We start from the raw sequence: 17,100 nt of genomic DNA, 5'->3' as shown, positions 1-17,100 counted from the left end.
TGCACTCGTTGCAGGTGTAGACGAAGCGGTCCTGGCTCTGATTGTGCAGCTCCACCAGCATGCACATGGAGCTCCACAGGGACCTCCTGAGGGAGGAGAACTCCAGGTGTTTGTCCCGGGCCAGTGTCAGGAAGGCATCGCGCCCATCCATCAGGTCACAGGCCATCAGGGGGTCCGGGTCCGTGATGGGGCCCAGGGTATTGGCCATGGGAGCGGCGATCAACCGAATTACAAAAAACACCTATTGGGAAAAAGAAAACATATATTTTGGAATGAGTGTAGGAAACATAATGCTCATCTTCACAAGATAAAGCATACTCAATAATAATAACACAGCATCTGTCTAAGAGAAGTCTGGGAGAGAGGATGCACTCTTGCAGGAGCCGTACACCCCCACCTTCACACAGTTGGCATTGTAAATGGAGGAAAGTCTGGCTGTTGTTGCCTTTTCCCTACCTCTTTGTGCTTCTCCATGCAGGCGTAGAGTTTTTGTGAGAGGTCATTGGACACGTTGGGCATCCCAGGCTTCTTCTTATTGGTTCGGCTCAGACTGCTGCTCTTATTCTTACTTGTCTTCTTGTTGTTCTTCTTCTTGGCGTTCTTACTGTCACCCTTTGTGGCCTGGATGTGGCAGGGGAGCAAGTGATTTATGCACAGCAAGATGTTACATTCTGCAGGTGTATTCCTTTTACAAGTGGCATTGAACAGACAACCAACCATCAACCAACATCAACTGAACATTATTTAAGATAAGAAAATGTTATCAAATTCCCACGTAGTTTTTTTAATTATTATTATTATATATATATATATATATCTAAATATATAAATCACATTACAAATCAAGACACTTCAGCCTAGTGATTTATGAGAGCCCTCTGTAAATTCCCCTCACTTACATCTACACTTTCGTTGGTAGTGCTGTTCTCTTCCCTCTTCCTCTCTTCCTCCTCCTGTTCCAGCTCTTTGATGCTCTCCTCCAGCACATTGGGCCAGAAGTCGCCCTCAAAGTAGGGCAGCTCCTTGGCACTGGTGAGGCGGTCCTCCGTCGCCTGCTTGAAGATGTCCTGATAAAGAGACGACAATCTGTCAAAATACTACACAAGCATCTTGTGGCCACAGACAATCAAATGAATGACCACGTGCTTACCTTGTAGTCATGCACGATGCGCTCCGCCACGGCCTTGTCCAGCATCTTCTTGTACCACTCCTGCAGCCTCTTAGGCTTGGGGATCTTCTGGTCCACGGGGTGACAGTGGAAGATGTAGTCATCCCCTTCACTGGGAGGACACGCCCATATGTGGCCTGTAGTATAACTGAAGAGACACCCAAGACGCGACCGATCACGTGAGTGTGTTTACTTGGTATGGAGACCACTTATAACAATCTTGCCTCCAATAAGGTTGTTGTTTGTGAGTGCGTGTGTGTGTGTGTGTGTGTGTGTGTGTGTGTGTGTGTGTGTGTGTGTGTGGGGACGGACGACAACAGGTGTTTTGAGGGGCTAGGTAGAATGTGCGTTTACTAAAATTAAGAATTGACGATTATTTTATACATTCAGGGACAACAGCCTTGTAAGTGTTGGTGGAAAAGTTCTGAGGGTTGACTGGAGAGGACGGAAAGAAATCTCAATTCATAACACATACTGGCAGTCTTTAAAGGGTCATTTAAATATATTCAACCTCGTTCTTTATCTCTACACCAGTGTCAAACTTATGTGAAGACAGATTCTACAATGAAAGCAATCAGAACAAATTAATATGAGGTTGAAAATTGTGAAGTGCCCCTTTAAGTGACAAAAGGGTTTTGTTTTAGACCACTGTTAATTTTCCTCACCCCAGCCTCTTGACGTACTCCAGGTACCCAATGAGAATCTCATGGTAGACTCCAGTCCTCAGAGTGCGAGGCTCGAAGAAGTGAACACTGTCCAGGTAGGAAATGTACACTCGTCTGGTGGGAGGGAGTACGAGAGAGGGGGAGAAAAGGTCAGATCAGTGTATTCAATAAGTTGTGGCACAACTGACCAGAACTGCACTGAAATAAAGTTGGGTCACTAACACCCAGGGTGACAAACTCATTTTCGAACCTTTGATTGGGGGGAGGGCAGTCAGAGCCGTACTCTTGCACATGCATGCCAAAGAAGCAGACATCCGCTCCTCCGATGTCCTCAAAGGCGAACAGGGCTTTCGTTCTGTATGGGAAGGACTCGCACATCTCTCCACTGTCCACAAACCTGGACACGCAGACAAGACAGATGAACCGACATGAGTGAGCGAGCCAATGCTAAAATCCTAATCCTTCCTGATAGTTAGAGTTAGGTCTGAGGCAGGGTAACCTGATCCCAGCTCTATGCTTTCTCACTGGAGCCCCATACCTGGACTTCATGCCTGGTTTGACCTCCACCACCTTGTCAGAGACGTGGACCACGCGGATGGTGACGTCACCTGACTCTGGGTTGTTCATGCGCTTCAGGAAGTCATTCACCCGCGTCTCCAGGTAACTGCCCAGCTTCGTCTGAGGCAACCCTGGAAAGAGGACGGAAGGACAGACGGGGAGAGCAAGAGATGAGAGGAGCCAGGGAGGAATGGCTTTAACATAAGCTGGGTTCAATGTGAACCTCTAGAGACATGAGGATAATAATAAAATGATAATAATAATAATAAGAGACTTACTCTTTGCAGCGTACTTGTTCTCTCGCCGATTCTTATTTGCCTTCTTTAAACAGCCATCACAGTTAAAACTGAGGTGAGAACAGAGAGATGATATGAGTCAGTTGAAAAGTCAGAGTTTGATGATGATATTAATATCCGGTTTCACAATGGCTGCTGAATAAGCTGTACTGAGACAGTAAGACACTCACCCCAACGGCCAGATGGTGTCATGGTGCAGGACACAGATCTGGTGCATCTTTCTTCCACAGTCCATACATTCAACAAGCCTGCAAAGAAAGAGCAGAAGCAATGGAATGCCGTGTCACTCACTGCAAGAGTCTTTCACTGTACTCCACTACTAGAGAACTTCCCTGCATTCATTTGAAGTGGACTTACAATTCAGGGTCCAGTGTGTCATTCTTCTTCTTCTCAAACTGATCTTTGTTGATGGATCTGAAGCGAGAGAGGGTCAAATTAACACACAATAGGAATAGCGTCCATAACAACAACATGTACATTGAATCTAATCTTAAGTTTATGGTTAATAAGAATATCACCGCAAGATTTTTTAAATGGTACCCAAAGGCATCTTACAAGAAAAGCGGAAGCTAAATGGACCACAGTCTAACCAACTGTGAATCAACACTATAAACTCAAAATGACCACAAGGTGGAGGCATTTGATTCCGGGTCACGGCTCTTGGCCAACATTTAATGAGTAAAATTTAGAGACAAGTGAAATTTGCCAAATATCCAAGCAAGACTTTCTTTCTATAAAAAATATTCACAGCCAAAACTAACTTTACAGCCACATAAAAATGGTGCAACAATTATGAAGACAAAGTGGACCACAGTCTTAGAGAGGTGAGAAACGTAAAAGGGAACAGCATTAGCGCAGTTGTCCAATAAAACCTGCTCTGGTACAAGAAGGAATATTATAAAACATATGGAAGTGGCCAATTCATAAAAATTATAAATGGAGGGAACATCAAGCTGGTGTAAGTATGAAATAAAAGATAAAAGAAAATAAGTTTAGGGGAAGGGATAGCAGAGGATATACTCACGTCTGAGGCTGGGAGGGGTCATCTCCCAGGGATACCGTCTCGCCCTGGATTTCGTTGAAACACTTCTCACAGAAGTGGTACCTGTCAGCAACAAGCCCAAATTTTGGTGAACTACACCGTCCCCACAGCACAGCCAATCACAGACAGGGCACAGGAGGGCAGCCACCAATCAGGGCAGGGTGGGGCAAGGCCAAGGGGCAAGCAGGCACACAGGAGGAGCGCAGAGCGGGGTCGTCGTCAGAACAGCCAATCATGATTCAGGGTTTGGGGAGGGGGGGTGGTATTTTTGAGGTGCATGATTGGTCAAGACGAAGGCAAGCCAATGCAGACATCACAAGCATTGACAAGACATGGGAAAGGAAGAGACAGGGCGGATGGGGGGGTTGAATGGTGAGGAGACAAGACAACATTCAGGACAACAAAGAGCAGAAAGCCGAAGCAAAGCACATATTAGCGTTTGGACAAGATGAGCAAAACCTTACAGCTATAGAGCAGCAGCAGAATCAACTGGGAAGGGGGGGGGGGGCATGGGACAAATGCAGACACTGAACACATATGAACAACAATTGTAAAAGACAATTGTTCAATCATACAGCTCATTTTAAAGTGGGTCCTTTGTTACTTGCAAGCATGTATGTGGGGTGCAAAGAACATGTCAGGTATTGGTAATGATATACAATTATAAAAAGCAGCAGTGTGGGCATCCGCATCCACACTAACTATATGACTGCGACTCTGCGTATAGCACACTTTGCATGTAAGAAAGGACCAACTATTAAAATGTCGACGCATTAAGCACATGAATATCAAAATGGAAAAAATGAAGTTGGGGAGAGCGTTTATTCCCGTGGAAACAGAAAATGTATCAAACGATTATTCGACTTTAATCCGTTACGAATCAAGTCTCCAGGTCTTCAACTAATTTCTTCCCTCCCTCCCTCAGTCTCTCCCACCCTCCTTTCATCCCTCCATTCCTCCCACCCTTACCGGTTCTGGTAGCTGAAGTAGGCAGCGTCCCGGGGTATAGTGCAGAGCTGCTTCCCATAGCAGCACAGAGTCTGGGGAGAGAACTCCAACTGGAGAACAAAGACAGGAAGATGGGGCAAATAGAGAAAGAGAGTTAGTTATCATTTGAAAACTTCTAGAGATTTTCAAAAGCTGTTCTGTCTTTCAACCCCACTAACAAACCATGAAAGGGTCAAATATGGGATTCAAACATGCTGTTTGGTAAAAAGCTACGGGATGGGGCTAGAGATACGTTACCCCTCCCAAATTCATAGACTAAGCTGCGGATGCAAGGACTGACCATCCATGAGATCAAAATGGTAGTTATAACCATGTTTTGAGCTATACAGTGTTTGTTTTCAATTCAATTGTGTTCTAATAGGATAAGACAGTCGATCTATGCTCATGGGGGATCATTGAAGAATGTAACTTATTAATCAACGGATATGAATCCTTCATTTAAATAGTACAAACATGAATGTACCGATCCCATGACAGAGACTGGTGCTACAGCCATCACTTCTCCACAGTAAATAATCAGGTGTTATCAGCATAGCGTCCAATGGAGGTAATTTGGTTAGGCCAGAGGAATCTGCCAGCAGCGGATCACATGGCCCTTCAGGCTCATTGTCACAGTAAATGACAGCAGCTGCCAGTCCTTCTGGCCCGTCTGCAAGCCTAGCCCTGGGGTCCACACTGCATTGTCTCATTTACAAAGCAGACACTCCAGTCATGCAGTCATCACACTGGACCGCTTAGTCATTAATGCCCAAAATCAAAACATAGCAGCAAGTTCATATTCCAGTTCATATTCTGTATTTAGTGATGACACTCAATATGGTGGCATGTTCCAACTAATATAGTTCAGCCCCGTTTTCCATATTGAGATGGAAGTAGAGTAAAATATGAATATATGAACATCCACATGTAAACTCACTCGCACAGGCGAGCACAAACACACTGACACAAACAAAGGCACACGGACACAAAAACACACGCGCGCACACACACACCTTCCTCCCACAACAGTAACCCAGGCCCTGCATGACGGGGTCGATCTCCGCCTCGAACACCTCGGCCAGCTTGGAGCAGTACTTGTAGACGCGTGACGTCTTGCGGTTGTACAGCCAGGCGTTGTTGAACATGACCCAGATGTCATCCACATACTGCCAGGGCTCCTGGTACTGGCCCGTGTCAAGCTTGCGCTTGATGGTGGACAGGTCCATGGGGATCTTCACTATGTCAAAGTAGTCCTGTGGTTCAGAGATTGGCAGGCAAAGAGAGAGATCCAGGTTAATTGGTTACAGTGGTGAGAGGAGTACGAGAGAATGTTGTTGTCCATGCTCAGCCACAAGAAGGAAACAGGGAAAAGGAACAAGCTACAGACAGACACAAACACGCAACACACCCACTTTCTCAACAATATAGAAACGGTGAGCAAAAGAGGGAACCAGACACGACTTAAGTTGAAAATCCCTCTGAAGATTTCAGAGAGGCAGACAATCTTATGGGGTAGCTAGGTGAACCGTGTGAATACGTACAGGAATGCCCAATAACATGGGGTCCACTGGCTGCCTGAAGGGCAAGGACTCTGGGTCCTGGCGATACAGAGACTCCAGGGTGGGCATCAGGGCCTGCCGCAGCTCTTCGGGCTTAAAGACTGGCAGAGGGGAGAGAGGATTACAGATTACAACCTTGCAGATACTTGCCATGGGAGGCACATTAGCACACAAAAAGAGATGATGGAGAAACAAACACTCCAGATCCTGCCCTAGACTGAAACCTACAACACTTAGACACCTGGGGCCAGTATTTCTATACTTAATCTAGATCAGAATGATCCATGTAGGGCCGGTTTCACAGACAAGGGTTAAACCTAGTCCTAGACTAAATCACACTTTCAGTAAAATCTCCATTGAAGATGCTTTTTAGGTGCCCCGCGGTGGTGTAGCGGTCTAAGCACTAACCACTAGTGCAAGCTGCCCACCGGGGACTAGGATCGAATCCCAGCTCGCCAGATCCGGATATGGCCGAGGCACACACAGGGAGCGGCATATTGAGCGGCCGCTCCCGAGGGCGGTATAGGAATAGTTCCGGACAAGGATCCGTCGCGCAACACCGCCCCCGGGGTGCCGGAATAACGGTGCTGGGCTCGAGGAGCCAGTCAGCTAGTCTGCCTGGCGATCTCCTCTGGGGCTGCCGGCCACGGGGTCGTGCGGCGGATCCTACGCAATAGGCAGGGGATAATTGGATGCTAGGTTGGGTTCAATTGGCTACCAAATTGGGTGAAAAAGGGATAAAATCTGAAAAACAAATTTATAAAAAAAAAGAAGATGCTTTTTAGTCTGGGACTAGGCTTACGCCTTGTCTGTGAAACCGGCCCATAACTTTTTTTCTATCCAGGATCAGTTCATGCAGATCTGGATCATTCTGATCTAGATGAAACGTTTTGAAATACTGGCCCCTGTGCATAAGCGGCCTGCCTCCACAGTCACAGGAACACAGGCAGCCTTACTCTTCTTCTTGCTCTGAGCACCAGATTGGGCATCGGCGGCCTCTGACCCCTCCTTCTCGTCTTTCGGCTCCTTCTTCAACTCAGGTTTGCGATCTTCAGTCTTGACCCCCGAAGAGGAGGAGGAGGAGGAGGACGATGACGTCTCCATGGGCAGACCTTTACCGCCGTCCCCTGAACACTCCTCCTTCTTGAACTCTGTTTTAATGGGTTTGTCCTCCGTCTTGATGTTGGACAGTTTCCCTCCCTTGGAGCACCCTCCCATGTCCCCGTCGTCATCGTCATCCTGCTGCTTGACCTCCGTCTTGGGGTCGAGGGAGGCCGAGGCGTCCGACTGGGCTTTCTGGGACGATGTGTCCACGCTGCTGACCGATGCCGGGGTCAAAGCCTGGTCCGGCTGGAAAGAGCCCTTCTGGGACATCTGTGTAGAAGGAGAGAGGACAGGGGATAAATGCAACAGTCCCCTCCCCCTTACATGTGGGATGAGGAAATGGAAGGGTAATCGGGTGCGATCAGATGAGAGAGGTTAGAGAGGTAATTCCTGAATAATTGATAACACACCGTTGACTGTAACATGCTATTTTCCTGACACATGTATTGGGGGATCATTGAAGTGGAGTCAATGTTTTTAGCGCTTCAGTAGCGTTGGAACTCACCGGAGTGCGTGGGAGCTGGTGCGCATGGGGGTTGGGAGTGGCAAGACCAGGGTGGGATGGAGTGGTAGACCCTGCTCCCAGCTGTTGCATTGGCTTGTTGGAGCTTGGCCCCTGGCTACCCGGCCCAGAAAGCTGCTGCTGCTGAGAGCCAGGGGGGCCAAGCTGGGACGGGTTGGGGGTGTGGGGCTGGGGAGTCTGGGAGCCAGCTAGCCTGGGCGGCGTTTGGTGGGGGGTGGGGGTGCGGCTCCGAGCAGGAGAGGGTGAGCTCTGCCGCATGGCTGGGAGGTGGGGGATGGAGTTGGGCTGCTGTGGGTTGGTGGACAGGGTCATGGTGGAAGAGGGGCCTCCACCCACGCTTTGGGGGCCCATGGGCCCCACAGAGGGGACACCACTGGCCCCTCCTGCTGAGCCAGGCTGGGCTAGCGGACTGCTGACAGGGAGGGAGGGGGGAGTGGGCATCTGAGTCTGCAGGGACAGAGAGAAGAGGGGGGGGGGGGGGACAGGAGGAAGGATAAGGCATTTAGAGTCCATTCATTATTTATAACCTTACATACATCATGTATGACTACATCATGATCTGTTCAAGAAACCTCTTTATGAGGACAAACTGTAGGCCATGCGGAGTTAGAGTTGTGTGTGTTCTGATGTGTTAATCCACTCTAATGGCTATACTAAACATTCAGCCACTCAAAAGGGGGGGAACAAAAACTGGATATTAAGATTCTCATCATAAACTAACTGAAGGCTGTCCTCTTTTCCCCTGCACCCAAGCATGACTCAAGTGTCGAGACAGAAGACCTTCTCTTTTGCACAACTGGCTTACCTGTGCCATGCCTCCCTGTGTGCCTGGCTGTGCCATCCCAGGCTGCCCCGTGCCGAGTCCTGGGCCTGAGCCTGGGAACTGGCCCTGCGGCAGGTACTGGTTCTGGAGCTGGGCTACGTTGGGCTGGCCCATCCTGGGACCCCCCATGCCCATCTAGAGAGGCGAGACAGAACACAGGTCTGAGTTAAAACAGTGCTATTGGATATTTAATAGTGATCAGTGTTTCCCCTAGGTTTGCTGCCTTGGGGGGGTGGCATGGACCGTGGCATGGACCCCCCCTTCCCAGGGGGTAAGACCCTGCGACATGAATGAATGAATGGTCTTTATTGTCATTGCTATAGTACAGGTACCAAACAACGACATTTAGGAGGGGTGGCTCCTAACATACATACCAGCGTCATGTCCAGGGGGTGTACTAACTTGTACATTAAGCCGCCTCACGCTACGGAAACAGGAGATAGGCTCCTTCCCTATGGGCCATTAGGCTCGAGAACCATCGGTTCTCAAGGCTACTTACTTATGTGGTCTTGACTACCTGTCCACTTTCTCACCTGGTTCTTGTTGTCTCTCTCTGGTGTGCTGACACTATCCTGCTCTCTCTCCTCCTCTCCCACTCTATCCTCCTCTCTCCCTATTTTGCTGTCAACCAAAAGGCAAACATAACAACCAGAGTATTTATAATCTAATAAGAGGTATAAATTGATCCATATCAATTTATAACATAATTATAATTGAATTTTGGATTGCTGTGGGCAATGCAGTCAGATAATGTCATTTTGACATTACTCTCTCACCTGGAAAAAAAAACATGTCCAACTATACTATAAAAAACAGACATTTCAAATGCTTCAATCCACTGTCCATGTACTGTAAATATGCCACTATGGTATTACCATGAAGCCCAATTCTAGCAGAATAAGAAAGATTGTATATCTAATTTAACTTACCGGTAAGTAAAATAATAACGTGCCTCCAGTTAGCTCTTTAGCTGGCATGTGTGCAGCAGACTAGCTCATCTAATCACCTCTGAGCTAGCTAGCTAGCTTGCTAGTTCTTTGACACTATTTACACAATGGAATTATAGTCATTGTCAAGTGTCAGTCAGACACTTTCTAGTCACAATAATAACGACCAATTTTAACCAACTTTCTCTGTCAGAACACTCAGCAAGTATATTTGCTAACGTTTCAACTTGCTTACTTTCTATCTGAAGACATCTCACCCGGCAAAAACTCTCTCGCGTCGCGCGCACAATGTTGTATTATTCTCCAGCGCGGCATAGCGCGAACCGAAGTGTGGAGAGATAGGTCTGGCTATGCGAGACTACTGGCGGACTAATGTTACCAAGGAGCCTATGGGCTTGCCACTTGCCAGATTCGGGTTGGGTGCGTTTAAAAAACGCGGATATTTTAGCTTGTCAGATGTTTGGTGTTTATGTCCGTAATAATTCCTCTTTCTTGGGGGGGCGGGTGGTTCCGTTAGGGGAAACACTGGTGATATTAGTAATAGCATAGCCCTCTGGTGTCAACTGAATTTCATTTAAACGTTTCTGTCAACAAGATCTCCTACCGGACCACAAACTGGTGGTAGCATCAGAGCATTGACTCTACTAACTAAAAAAGATGTGGGATTGAAGGGCTGTTGCGTTACTACAATAAAGTTGTAAGCAAGATATTTCACTGTACGATTTATTTCAGTGTTTGGGTCCCATTCTATCATTCTAATAAAAAGTGGCTTCCCCTCAAACAACTGGATGGGCATCACTGACCTGGTTGCCGGGGGCACCAAGAGGGAGGGGAGGGGTGGACCTCTGGCCCATAGACTGCATCCCCATCTGGTTGAACTGGTTCATCCCTGCAAACACAAAGCCATGATGATGCAACCAGATCATACTCTCCACATACAGAAATAAAGAAACTTTCATGCCCTCATCAAACATAGTCCCTGCAGAGGATTACAATTATTTCTGTTTATTTTAGTTAAAATCTATTTACAGTTCCAAAACAAGCCTCTTCTAAGTAACCTCCATAAAGGTTAGGATTCAATTAAGAATAGCCCGATATAGGTAGTAATAAGAGTAGCCCAATATAGGTAGTAATACCTTCTCTTGAACTTACCTGGCGGGTTCTGCATCCTATTCACCATCTGGTTGGGAGCAGGGGGCCGCACCATAGATGGGTCAGGGAGAGGACCGTCTGTAGAGGAAGAGGTAAAGAAAAGGGGGAAAAAGAGAGAGAGAAAGGATGTTATGAAGCCATTGAGAGTGCGCATGCTTTGTGCATGTGTGCGTGTGTGTGAGTGAGTGTATGCATAGCACATTAGCTTCCCAATGTATATTGTCCATATGATCTTGGGTCTGCGCCTCAGTGTACAGTATGTACAGTGGGTTCGGAAAGTATTCAGACCCCCTTACATTTTTCACTCTGTCATAATGCAGCCATTTGCTAAAATCAATTATTTTAATTTTTTTCCTCGTTCATGCACACACAGCACCCAATATTGTCAGAAAAACACAGACTTGTAGAAATGTTTGCAGATTTATTACAAAATAAACACTGAAATATCACATGGCCATAAGTATTCAGACCCTTTGCTGTGACACTTGTATATTTAACTCAGGTGCTGTCCAATTCTTCTGATCATCCTTGAGATGGGCCTACACCTTCATTGGAGTCCAGCTGTGCTTATATATATTGATTGGACTTGATTAGGAAAAGCACACACCTGTCAATATAAGACCTTACAGCTCACAGTGTAAAGTCAGAGCAAATGAGAATCATGATGTCGAAGGAACTGACTGAAGAGCTGAGAGACAGAATTGTGGCAAGGCACAGATCTGGCCAAGGCTACAACAAAAAATTCTGTTACACTTAAGATTCCTAAAAGCACAGTGGCCTCCATAATCCTTAAATGGAAGAAGTTTGGGCTGACCAGGACTCTTCCTCGAACTGGCCGTCCGGCCAAACTGAGCATCCGGGGGAGAAGAGCCTTGGTGAGAGAGGTAAAGAAGAACCCAAAGATCGCTCTGGCTGAGCTCCAGAGATGCAGCAGGGAGATGTTCTAGAAAGACAACCATCACTGCAGCCCTCCACCAGTCGGGGCTTTATGGCAGAGTGGCCCGACGGAAGCCTCTCCTCAGTGCAAAACACATGAAAGCCCGCATCGAGTTTGCCAAAAAACACCTGAAGGACTCCCAGACTCTGAGAAATAAAATTCTCTGGTCTGATGAGACCAAAATCGAACTTTTCATTCATTTGAAGTGTCGCAGTTTGCAGGCTAGAAATGTACATATTTGTGCCTCAGCACTACACCTGATTTTTTCAGTCCAGCAGCTGCCATCAATCCGTCCAGACTGTCCAGGGCCCAGAACCTAGGTCTTTGCTGTGTTCAGGGCCTGGATGGCCCTGGGGTAGAAGCTGTTCTTCAGTCTGTTTGTCCTTGCGGCCATGGTCCTGTACCGCCTTTTCGAGGGCAGCCGGGTAAAGTGTTCGTACCCAGGGTGGGTTGGGTCTCTGGAGATCTTGGAGGCCTTCCTGAGACAGCGTGTGTTGTACAGCTCTTCCAGAGAGGGGAGGGGGGGCACCGGTGATCTTCTGGGCTGTTCTCACGACTCTCTGTAGCGCATTTCTCTCCGCGGTTGTGCAGCTGGAGAACCAGTTGCAGATGCCGTAGGTGAGGATGCTCTCCACTGCGCCGCGGTAGTAGGCCACCATTATCTCCTGCTTGATGTGTTCCTTCCTGAGGACTCTCAGGATGTAGAGCCGCTGTTGTGAAATCCCGAGATCGATCTTTTATGCAAGGATTGGTCGGATCTCGCACAACGAGATCTCTCAACGTGGTTGAATCTAAATGCATGGCGGTGGCTGCTTCACTCAATTTGACAAGGCTTCGAAAGCCAGCATTATCAACAACGCTGTACGGAGGTATATCCTTGCATACTTGCGACAGCCTCTGTAATTTCTTGGGCACGCTGAGAATTAGACTGTAACTTGCAAACAAGCATCTTCTCCAGCGAGGCTTGTTTCGGATCCGCTTTTGCATGTCACGTCTGGGTGATGTCTCAGTAAGTGGTTTCGTAGAGTGTGGTATTTCCACAATATTTCACCTCCACGTTGCACAGCTTACATAAAAACATCTGTGTCCCCGGGACCAGTGTCAGAGTTTTCTCAACCACTGGCGATATCGTTACTGCACAGAGAAGCTGCCTCACTCCGCAACATGGAGATCAGCTCCCTTTCTTGCAGAAAAATCTTACCATCTCTAACAAGCAATCATGAAGGGCTTTAGTTTCATGGACTTTATGGTTTACAATGTCTAGAGTTTTTTTTGTTCCCCAAAATACCGTCATCTATTGCACTATTTTCGTTTGCGTTTTGCACATTTTAATTTCTAATGCAAATAAGCTATTTGAGACAATCAAACTACAGCAAATGATATGTTTTCCTGAGGGATATGTGATGTCTTGTTTACAGGTAGGCTATGTTTGTAGTCCCTTTATTTATACTGGCTGCAGTAAAGAAAGCACTTTTTGTAGTAGATTTTGCACAACATGTGTTGGTCAATGCTGGTCATGTTCATTTATGTTCCAATAAAAAGTACCTTCATGTTTTAGAGTTAATTCTTCATGTAAACATTGATATTTTTAACAATGCAACATGTTAGAGGGTTCCTTGAACTATTTATAGCATTAGTTCTGAGAATCTCTTTCATATTCAAGCAAAATTAGTATTGTAACTAAATAATCGAATCGTAATCGAATCGGGACCTTGTGAATCGGAATCAAATCGTTTTGGAAAATCAGTGGCAATGCCAGGCCCTAGTCAGGACCTTGTACAATTCCATAGAATTTAGAGAGAAGGCTTAGGTGTGAACACAAGCCTGAACATTGCCTGGTCCGGCACGTGAAGAATTACGTATGTCTGACACAAGACATTTTCACGTGGAACAAGTTAACCAATCACAGCGAGGAGTTTTTCACTTTGTACTTTGGTTTGCTCCGCTGGCTGGTTAACCCACATCACATCAGCCAAAGTAGTGATAAATATAATTCCACAACTGGATACTACTTAATTTCCAATGATAGTTAACCAGATTACTTACTTAGCTAGCTTACTTACTTATCAAAAGTACATTTTATGATAGACGCATTACGGAGCATCCACACCATCTCCTCCCACAGCTGTCCTGCACCGCGCAGTCAGCAGGGAGAGCCTGCATCGCAGAGAGCATAAGAACTGCCCCAGACCCTGAATATCGCTACTACTAAATATAATTCCACAACTACATAATACTTAATTTCCAATCATAGTTAGCTAGCTTACTTATCAAATGTGCTTACTCTAGGGGTGCAACGGTTCAGTTGGCCCACGGTTCGGTACAGTTCGGTATTTTGGGTCACGGTTTTCGGTACGGTTCGGTTCAGAAACAAATGCTACTATTTATTTACAAACAGTACTTTACTTTATTTTGCTTATACATATGGAACTTTAACATACACATGTATATGTAATGTATATAATGTTTATATAATGTATATAAACAAAAAAGACTTTCAAATGTCCCCCAAAAAATAAACACTTTCGAAAGTAAAAGTGCACTTTAGCCTTGACAGCTGGTAGCCCGTATACAAACAGGAGGAAAACAAATTCACACTACAAAAGTAACACTAAGTCTAACATATCTTGTTTAATTGTCAGAATATGGTGGGCTGTGGTGCTTTTGTGGAAGAAAGTGACTGCATGTCTGATCTTACCCAGGAGGCGGGACACCGGGGTTATTGCCACTGCCTTCTTGGCGGCGAGATTTACGACGTGCGCAAAGCAGCCGATCTGTGGCCCCAGTCCACCAGCTTCATGGATCGCATTTACGATATTTGCTGCGTTGTCTGTTGTAACGGGAATTGTTATGTTTCGCCTCTCCAATTTCCACTCAGTCACTGCATTTGTTAGTTCCTCTGCCAGGTGCGCGCTGGTATGGCTTTCATTTAGTGGACGAGTTTGCAGTACTGCGCTCTTCATCTCCCAATCCGGTGACATGTAGTGGACCGTGACAGTGAGGTAACTCTCCGTTGCCCGGGAGGTCCAACCATCCGTAGTCAGTACAAAGCTCTGTGTTTTTGCCAAATCGTCTTCAATGCCTCTGCGCGTTGTTTGGTAAATACCGGGGATTATTTTGGTGCTGAATGATGTACGGGAGGGGACACTGTAACGGGGCTCGAGAGTTTTTATCAGATTTCGAAAACCCAAATCTCCAACCACCGAAAAAGGCTGCAAATCCTTTGCAATGAACATCCCCACTGCATTGGTTATTTTTTTGTGTTTCTCTGAAGTGGTAGTGTACGTCTGTCCGAACGCATCAGAGAGAGACTGCTGTCTGCTCACTGACGCTACCTGACTGGCTTTCCTGCTCCCAGTCAGTGTTATCGTTGAGTGGTAGCGGCGAATATGCTGGTTCATGTTAGAGGTGCATCCATTAGCATGGCACACGCTTTAAGCAGAGCTTGCAGACAGTAATGTTTCTGTCCACTGTTTTTTCCCCCTTATTGTCGTATTCAACGGGAAAAGCGAAATGACCCCACACCGCAGACTTGTAGGAATCCGGGGCATCCTCTAACTGTTGCGTTCGATGCATTCACGTGGACGCTCCGGCGCTCTCAGAGCTAATTTACGAACGCGGCCAAATCGCAGCATAAACCGAAAACCGTCACGGTTCACTAGTGAATTGAGCCGTGGAACGCAAACCGTACCGTCCGTAAAAAAAACGAGAACCGTTGCACCCCTAGCTTACTCAGGCCAACAATACAGTGTGTGCGGCGCTGTTCCGTCTGTTTATTGTAGCAATATGTCTAATTGACTTTTGGACTAGTATAGTATGTTTATATCAACGGTAATCAAGTGTTTTAGTTGGTGAGCGAACTTGGTGATGGTAAGCATAATACGAGTTGACTCGCTGTTAAATTAATGTGAAAAATATGATGATAAATACATATAATTAAGATATAAGGCAGATATATGGTATATGGCAGTTTCACGAGCCTGTCTCATTCGAATTCACATCTACTACCTCCCAGTTCTGCATCCAGTTGAATGCGTGATTTAAGTAGCTTGTGCAAACCCGGGACATGTGTGAAAAGACGCAACCCGGCGGTAATCTTACGGCATTTAGCTCATGTGTGAACGGTGAAAATCACTGGCGGACCCGGGTCGGGGTTCCATGTAATTGACAGGGAAAGGTGTGAAAGGGGCTTTTGTGTCCTGTCCACTCACAAGGTGGCAGTGCAGTGAGAGCCTGGCCCGTGCCCAGGGCTCCCTGTTGGAGGCCTGTGGGAGGCATGATGCCAGGCTGAGTGGGTGACATACCCTGCTTCTGCAACCGCGTCCGCCTCTTCTCCTCCAGCTCCTTCTGTATCTTATAGATCTTTTCTGCCAGGAGGTGGTAGTACTCCGCCTGAGAGGGGAGGGGGGAGAGAGGGGGAGGGGGCAGGAGGAGAGAGCGGGGTGAAGAGAGCGAATGGAGTGAGAAAGGGGGAGGAAGGGGAAGAAGAAAAAAAAAAAGGTGACCAATTCATATAAATTAAATACGAGTGATAATTATATTAGCATTCATATTCAATTCTATAGTCACGTTAATTCTGTTGTACTTTCTAGAGGGGGAATGGAAAGCTTGTTTCAGGGACATCATCTCCTTACCCTGCTGTTGGCAGACTCGTACATGTCTCCCTCTACTTTCCTCGCGTACGCCACCAGGTTCTCCATCCGCCGGTCCTTCAGCGCCGCCGGGTCCGGGGTGGGGAAGATGGCTTGCACACTACACATACAGAGAGAGAGACAATGGGGGCAGTTGCACAACTGGCATTTCATAAGATTGGCAGAGCTCGCTAGTTCTGCGCTGTAGGAGTGGGGAGGCGTTAAGATGTGGTGGATGTGGTCAGTGTGTTTGGCATGTTCAATTTATTCACAGTTTGGAGGCATTTAAATCAGAGGCTCTCCCTCATTTCATCAACTGTACCATATACTGCACAAGAAACCATAACAGGCATGCATCTCAGCATAAAGAGATAGTGTTTCTGGGCCCTATTGACTTTGTAATGCATGGAATGAAGAATGGAACACATGTTTGATACCATTCCTCATTCCATGTATTACAATGAGCCTCCCACCACGAGCCTCCCCTGATTGAGATGCTGTCAAGTTTGTGCCTCACTCACAGTTTGTGCACCAGGTGGTTGCGAAGGTCCTGCGTGATGTCCTCGTGCCAAGTTTTCCTCATGCCTGCGCTGGAGGGCGGGGTGGCCGTCGGCATGGAGCCCATGTTGATGGGATCATTCATCAGGCTGAAACAGAGAGAGAGGAAACAGGAAGTTGTCATAAGCAGGAGAACACAGCACTGGCTAT

At 46.8% G+C, this 17,100-nt stretch overlaps 1 protein-coding gene across 1 annotated transcript in view; it reads right to left on the bottom strand.

Annotated features, from left to right (window-relative positions):
* The window catches only part of ep300a (EP300 lysine acetyltransferase a), a gene marked incomplete at its 5' end in the record, with an annotated part of 29,632 nt that overhangs the window by 5,846 nt on the left and 6,686 nt on the right, over positions 1-17,100 (bottom strand). The window contains 22 exons of the mRNA XM_080541981.1: positions 1-241; positions 457-621; positions 900-1,067; positions 1,151-1,316; positions 1,834-1,947; positions 2,084-2,230; positions 2,372-2,522; positions 2,670-2,737; positions 2,858-2,935; positions 3,045-3,101; positions 3,712-3,792; positions 4,699-4,787; positions 5,730-5,969; positions 6,258-6,376; positions 7,232-7,649; positions 7,885-8,349; positions 8,708-8,860; positions 10,476-10,561; positions 10,825-10,902; positions 15,973-16,153; positions 16,396-16,513; positions 16,914-17,039. The exon at positions 1-241 is cut by the window's left edge and continues 41 nt beyond it. Of these exons, the coding sequence (XP_080398107.1) occupies positions 1-241; positions 457-621; positions 900-1,067; positions 1,151-1,316; positions 1,834-1,947; positions 2,084-2,230; positions 2,372-2,522; positions 2,670-2,737; positions 2,858-2,935; positions 3,045-3,101; positions 3,712-3,792; positions 4,699-4,787; positions 5,730-5,969; positions 6,258-6,376; positions 7,232-7,649; positions 7,885-8,349; positions 8,708-8,860; positions 10,476-10,561; positions 10,825-10,902; positions 15,973-16,153; positions 16,396-16,513; positions 16,914-17,039 (3,509 nt within the window). The remainder of the gene's footprint in view (positions 242-456; positions 622-899; positions 1,068-1,150; positions 1,317-1,833; positions 1,948-2,083; positions 2,231-2,371; positions 2,523-2,669; positions 2,738-2,857; positions 2,936-3,044; positions 3,102-3,711; positions 3,793-4,698; positions 4,788-5,729; positions 5,970-6,257; positions 6,377-7,231; positions 7,650-7,884; positions 8,350-8,707; positions 8,861-10,475; positions 10,562-10,824; positions 10,903-15,972; positions 16,154-16,395; positions 16,514-16,913; positions 17,040-17,100) is intronic.

This window comes from Nansenia antarctica, assembly GCF_963989245.1.
Source record: "Nansenia antarctica genome assembly, chromosome: 11".
Classification (NCBI taxonomy): domain Eukaryota; kingdom Metazoa; phylum Chordata; class Actinopteri; order Argentiniformes; family Microstomatidae; genus Nansenia; species Nansenia antarctica.
This window is presented reverse-complemented; position numbering and strand designations above follow the sequence as displayed.